The sequence below is a fragment of the Empidonax traillii genome, unplaced genomic scaffold (genome assembly GCF_003031625.1).
Source record: "Empidonax traillii isolate 1590-97213 ecotype Southwest subspecies unplaced genomic scaffold, ASM303162v1 scaffold1356:size330773, whole genome shotgun sequence".
NCBI classification, from domain to species: Eukaryota; Metazoa; Chordata; class Aves; order Passeriformes; family Tyrannidae; genus Empidonax; species Empidonax traillii.
In genome coordinates, this window is record NW_020956549.1 from 325,475 (window position 1) to 330,773 (window position 5,299).

The following is a 5,299-nucleotide window of genomic DNA, read 5'->3' on the forward strand; positions in this document are numbered from 1 at the left end:
GTTTTTTTTTTTTTTCTTGGGGGGGATTTTTTCAAGTCCATAAGTGGCATATGCCTTTTTTTTGTTGTTGTTTCTCTCTTAATTTTTAAACCCTGCAGCCTCCCTTCCTTCCACCCCCTCGCGCCTCCTTCCCCCCTGGTTTTGACATTTGCACTTGGAACACCGAGTTGTAACATCCACCCATGGAAAGTGGAGTCATTTTGTTTTACATTTTTTCTTTCTTTCTCCTTCCCCACCTCCATGGCCTGGAAAAGGAAGTTTGGGGGATTTTTGGCCTAAGAAGAATTAAACAGAAATTATCCACGAGGTTGTGTCTTAAAGGTGGTTCATTTTTCTCTGACCCTTTGTTACTCAAAAGTCAAGTACTAGGAGTCCTAAGAAATGTTCTGTTCTTGTGCATTATGCAGATTAAGTCTGGATGAATTTGATTTTTTTTTTTTCTGAAAGCTGAGAACAGTGGTTACAAAAAAAAACTTGTTTTGTTTACAGGAAAAATTAATAATTTTGGACAAGAAAAAAAAAAAAAGGAAAAAAAGCACCAAAAAAAAAAGGAAGAAATAATTGTAAAAAATGTGTAGTGACTTTGTTTCAGTTTCTTGTTAAGCCAACGAGGAATGGGCGTTGCCTTTCTTTTCACCATTAATCACTTCTCAATAATAAACGTGAAATCCTGTTGAGCATTACTGGTGTCTCCTGCTCCCTTCTCCTCCATCCCCACCTCCTGGGAAAAAAAAACAACAAACATGGAAATAAAGAGTGGAGTGGTGGTTTGCATTTCCTGGGATATTTTACATTAAATTAAAGGCCAGGTTGGGCAGTGCTTGGAGCAACCTGGTCTAGTGGAATTAGGGTGTCTTTAGGGTTACTTGCAACCCAAACCAGTCTGTGATTCTATGATTTCACTTGTTTTCCCCCAAAAGAATTTTTCTCTTCTTAATTCTTCCATATTTTCAATCTCTCTTTGAGGTGACCAAAACCCCAAATCCCTCCCTGGTGTGCTCTGAGAGGGAGGTGAAACCCACATTGTTGTGCAGGAGGGAAGGACAGAAACTCAACTTGATTAAAAGCCCAAATTAAAAAGGTGGTTTTTTGAGAGAATTTTAGTTGAGAGTAAAAAAAATAAAGCTGGAGAGAGGGGTTTTGGGCTGTGCCTACAGGTGTTTGGGTGCTGGTTTCACTGTTGGTCAGGCAGTTTCTTCCCCTTTTTGGTGAGGAAGGGGAAGATGGGATTTGAAAACCACGACGCTTCAGCTGCAGGTGTGGTGCCTGCAATTATTTTTATTTAAGGAAAAAACGATTTTTATCCACTGGTCATATTCCCCTCCAACCTGGGACAAGCTGCTGCTTGAATTTCCCCTGCTTCAGTCTGCATCTGGTCTAAACTGGGACCAAAACTGGGAATTTTCTAGGTTTGCTTTCAGCAGGGCTGTGTGTTTGAAAACTGCAGGATAAAGGGGGGGAAAAAAATCCACCTTTAATTGTAGCTGAAGACCCCAAAGGCATGGAATGTCATCTCACTGTGAATGAGGCACAGGTAAGAGCAAAAAGGTGGTTACTACTCAGATTTCCTTGGAAAAATAAAACAGGTAAAAATATTTGCGGGCGGTTTGTGGGGAAGGGGAAAGGAAAAGCTGCTTGGCTGCTGTGCTTCCCAAAATTTGTTAATCCCTGGAGTTGTGTAGTGTAAACCCAGCCTGGGCCTTCGCAGGGGCTGATTCGGGGTTTTCCAAACTTTGCCAACACCCCAAATCCCTGGAAGGAAACAGCTCAGCTGAGCCTCGGAGGCAAGAAACTCCAGGCAGGGGGGTTTGAGGGGGAGCAGGTTTGGTGCTGACACCAGTGTGTTTGGGAAAAGGAGATTTCCTGATGGAATCATGGGGATGGTTTAGGTTGGGAAAGCCTCTGGGATCATCAAAGTGCAGCTGTTAACCCGTGTTCACCATTCCTGGGGGGATGCAGGATGGCCGGGGGACACGAACAGGGCTCATCCAGCCCGAATGGAGGGGTTCTGGCACCCTTGGGGGACAGCAGGGACACTGAGAGCAGCACATGGTGACAGCGTTATCCAGAAGGAACTGCCCTGCAGGACAGAGCTGGATGTGGGGGAAAAGCAGCAAAAAGCATCTTCGGAAGGAGCAAACAGTTGGGAAAAGGGTGTTGATGTGGCCGAGCTGATCCTCGTTTTCCTCCTCCTCCTCTTCCCCCACTAACGAAGGTGAGTGAGGAGATTTCCCCCCCGTCCCTCCATCCAAAACGTCCCGCCTGTGTTCCCCCATCCCACTCCATCGGCTCCAGCGCCTCCAAAGGCAGCAGCACCCTCTCCTGGAGAGGGATGGGGCTCAGGGATGGGGCTCTGTGGGCTGGGGAGGGGGATTTAGGGGCGCCCCGGGCTTGCATCCCCTCAGCCTTAGGGTACCGAGTGCTGCCCTGGGGTCCAGGACGGGCGGGCGGGGGGGGTCCGGTCCCTAATCCTGGTTTTTGGGGAGGCTCTGGTGGGGCTCGGCCAGGGGGGCTGGAGCAGTCCCAGGGTGACCCTTGTGCTGTGGCGGCCCCGGCTGCGTTAACCATTGACGGGCTGTTGGGACACGCCGGGACTCTGCCCGTGTCCCCTGGGGTCACCCCCCGGCCGGGGTCCACCGGCCCCGGCCCCGTCGTGCCCCCCGACACGCTCTGACACCCCCGGGGGTCCCACTGGGGGGGTTCTCCCGGGGCCGTGTGCCCTGTCCCCGTGTCCCCGTGTCCCTGTGACGTCCCCTCCTGTGCCCCCCGCGCTGACCCCGCTCCGGGCTGGGCTCTGCCTCCCAGTGCTCCCAGTGCTCCCAGTGCCTCTCCCAGCACCCGCAGCGTCCAGCTCCCAGTTTGGAGGGTGAGACAGCCCCTCTCTGGGGGGCCATGCGGGGTGCGGGGGTGCTCCCCAGCCCCGCCGAGGCTCTGCCAGGCAGAGCACAGAGGATGACAGTGACAGGTACTGGGGACAGGGAGGGGGTGGCACCTCGAGCTCCCCCCAGCCCAGCACCCTCGTGTGGTTTTGGGGGGCTGCTCCCGGGCTGTTAGTGCTGGGAGATGGCCAGTGGCAGCCCCGAGACCCCCACAGGGGCCCTTTTTGGGTCAGGGTGGCCATGAGAGGACACAGGCCAGTGGCCAGATGGGCCAGAAGAGGTTCTGGTTGTCCCCAGGGGTTCATAATGTCTCATGGGGAGGGTTCCCAGGGGGTGTCCCCAAGAGCTGGAAGGGACAGGGACAGGGACAGGGTCAGTGCTTGCTTTTAGGGGGACACAGAGGGTGGAGGTGGCTGCAGTTTGGGTGGGCTGGGGGGTCCTGACCCCATGTCCACCCCCAGCCACCCACGCTGTCACCGGGAACCCCACGGTCCCGCCATTCCCGGCGGAGATGGACACGGCGATTTTCGGTGAGTGGCTCCTGCAGGGCCAGGGCAGGGGGGTCCTAACATCCCTGAGGCCTCCCAGCCCCCCTCACCCCCCCTGCCTGTCCCCCCACAGGCATGGGTTGCTTCTGGGGGGCCGAGCAGCTCTTCTGGAACACGCCAGGGGTCTTCTCCACCCAGGTGGGGTTCTCAGGAGGCTTCACCCCCAACCCCACCTACGAAGAGGTTCGCACAGGTAACCAGGGGCTCCCCCATTCCCTGCTGCCACAGGGACCCCCCCAGTGTCCCCCACAATGGGTGACATCCCCATCCAGCACCTCAGGGTGTCCCACAGCACCTTGCCCTGGGCTGGATCCCATGGGATGCTCTCGGGTGTCTGTTGGATGATGATCCCCCTGTCCCCCACCCCAGTCCCCCCAAACCCCCCCAGCCTGGACAGACAGCCCTGGCTTAGCTGGACAGACGTTTGGCAGAGGATTAACTGTCTGCAGGGAATATTATCCCTGCTGCCACGTCCAGCTGGGGATTTATCCCGGTGTGGGACAGACTTGGGGATCCCACCCCCAGCAGGCACCTGAGGAAGGGGGTTTGGGGGGGTGAGAGGGTGCTGGTGCCCCTCCCAATCCCTGCCTCCATCCCGGGGCAGGGGGAGGTTGGGGGGCAGGAAGCCACGCCCAGGGGCTGCAGCAGGGCTGGCTCTGCTCACAGGGCTGACGGGGCACGCCGAGGTGGTCAGGGTGGTCTTTGACCCCCAGAAAATCAGCTACGAGGAGCTTCTCAAAATTTTCTGGGAGAACCACGACCCCACTCAAGGTAGGGATGGGCCCCTGGGCTGGGCACTGGGGAGTCTGGGGGGGGGGTTAACCCCAAATGGGCTCCAAGAGGAGGGTCTTGGCACTTCCATCCCTTGGGGTGCCCCATAACCACCCCCCCGCGGGTGCTGCCCCCCAGGCATGAGGCAGCAGGAGGATGTGGGCACCCAGTACCGCTCTGTCATCTACACCCTGGGCCCTCGGCAGCAGGAAACTGCCCTCCGGAGCAGGGACCTGTACCAGCAGGTACTGGGGACACTGGGACACCCTGGGGACACCAGCCACCTCCCCCAGCCCCAGGGTATGGGCAAAGCCGCCACCCTGGCTGTGCCACGTGCGGGGCAGGGGGATGGGGGGTCCCTCCAGGCTCCCCCTGCCATGGGACTGTCCTAGGAGCTGGGGACACAGCGGTGTGGGGACATCACCACTGCCATCGAGCCAGCCCGTGACTTCTACTACGCCGAGGATCATCACCAGCAGTACCTGCACAAGGTGCCCGGGGCCTCCTGTGACATGAAGGGCACCGGGGTCACCTGCCTCATCACCCGCTGAGGGGCCACCCCCTGTGCCCTGGGCTGTCCCCACATCCCCTGGGCTGTCCCCATGTCCCCTGCACTGTTCCCACATCCCCTGGGCTGTCCCCACCTTCCTGGCATTGCTGGCCCCACATGTCACTGCCACCCCACAGCGCCCCACTGTCCCCCGTGATTAAAGCCCTGTGACTCCCACTCTGTCCTGGCTTTTATGGGGGGACTCTGGGGGGTCACTGGGTGCTGAGTGGGGGCAGGGGGGAGCTGTGCCTGTATCTGTGTGTCCGTGTGTCCACGTCCACGTGTCTGTGTATCTGCGGGTCCATGTCCATGCATCTATGTCCCTGTGTCCCTGTATCCCTGTGTCCCTGTGTCCTGTCCCTCTGTCCCTCTGTCCCTGTTTCCTGTCCCTGTATCCGTGTATCCCTGTGTCCCTGTGTTCTGTCCATGTATCCCTGTGTCCCTATATCCCTGTGTCCCTGTATCCCTGTGTCCCTGTGTCCCTGTGTCCCTATATCCCTGTGTCCCTGTGTCCCTGTGTCCCTGTGTCCCTGTATCCCTGTGTCCCTGTA

The 5,299-nt window shown here is 57.0% G+C and overlaps 1 protein-coding gene across 2 annotated transcripts; it reads left to right on the plus strand.

The window, feature by feature from the left end:
- The first annotated feature begins 2,795 nt into the window (after positions 1 to 2,795).
- LOC114069768 (peptide methionine sulfoxide reductase MsrA-like) lies at positions 2,796 to 4,895 on the plus strand. Of its 2 annotated transcripts, XM_027906789.1 has the most exons (6): positions 2,797 to 2,965; positions 3,341 to 3,409; positions 3,501 to 3,620; positions 4,094 to 4,198; positions 4,337 to 4,443; positions 4,591 to 4,895. In XM_027906789.1, exons 1-6 carry the CDS (start codon positions 2,893 to 2,895, stop codon positions 4,747 to 4,749), a joined length of 633 nt encoding a protein of 210 aa, XP_027762590.1. In that variant the 5' UTR covers positions 2,797 to 2,892; the 3' UTR covers positions 4,750 to 4,895. The 2 variants fall into 2 exon arrangements, with proteins under 2 accessions (XP_027762591.1, XP_027762590.1); XM_027906790.1 differs by lacking the exon at positions 3,341 to 3,409 and having other exon boundaries at positions 2,796 to 2,965.
- The last annotated feature ends 404 nt before the right edge of the window (positions 4,896 to 5,299 follow it).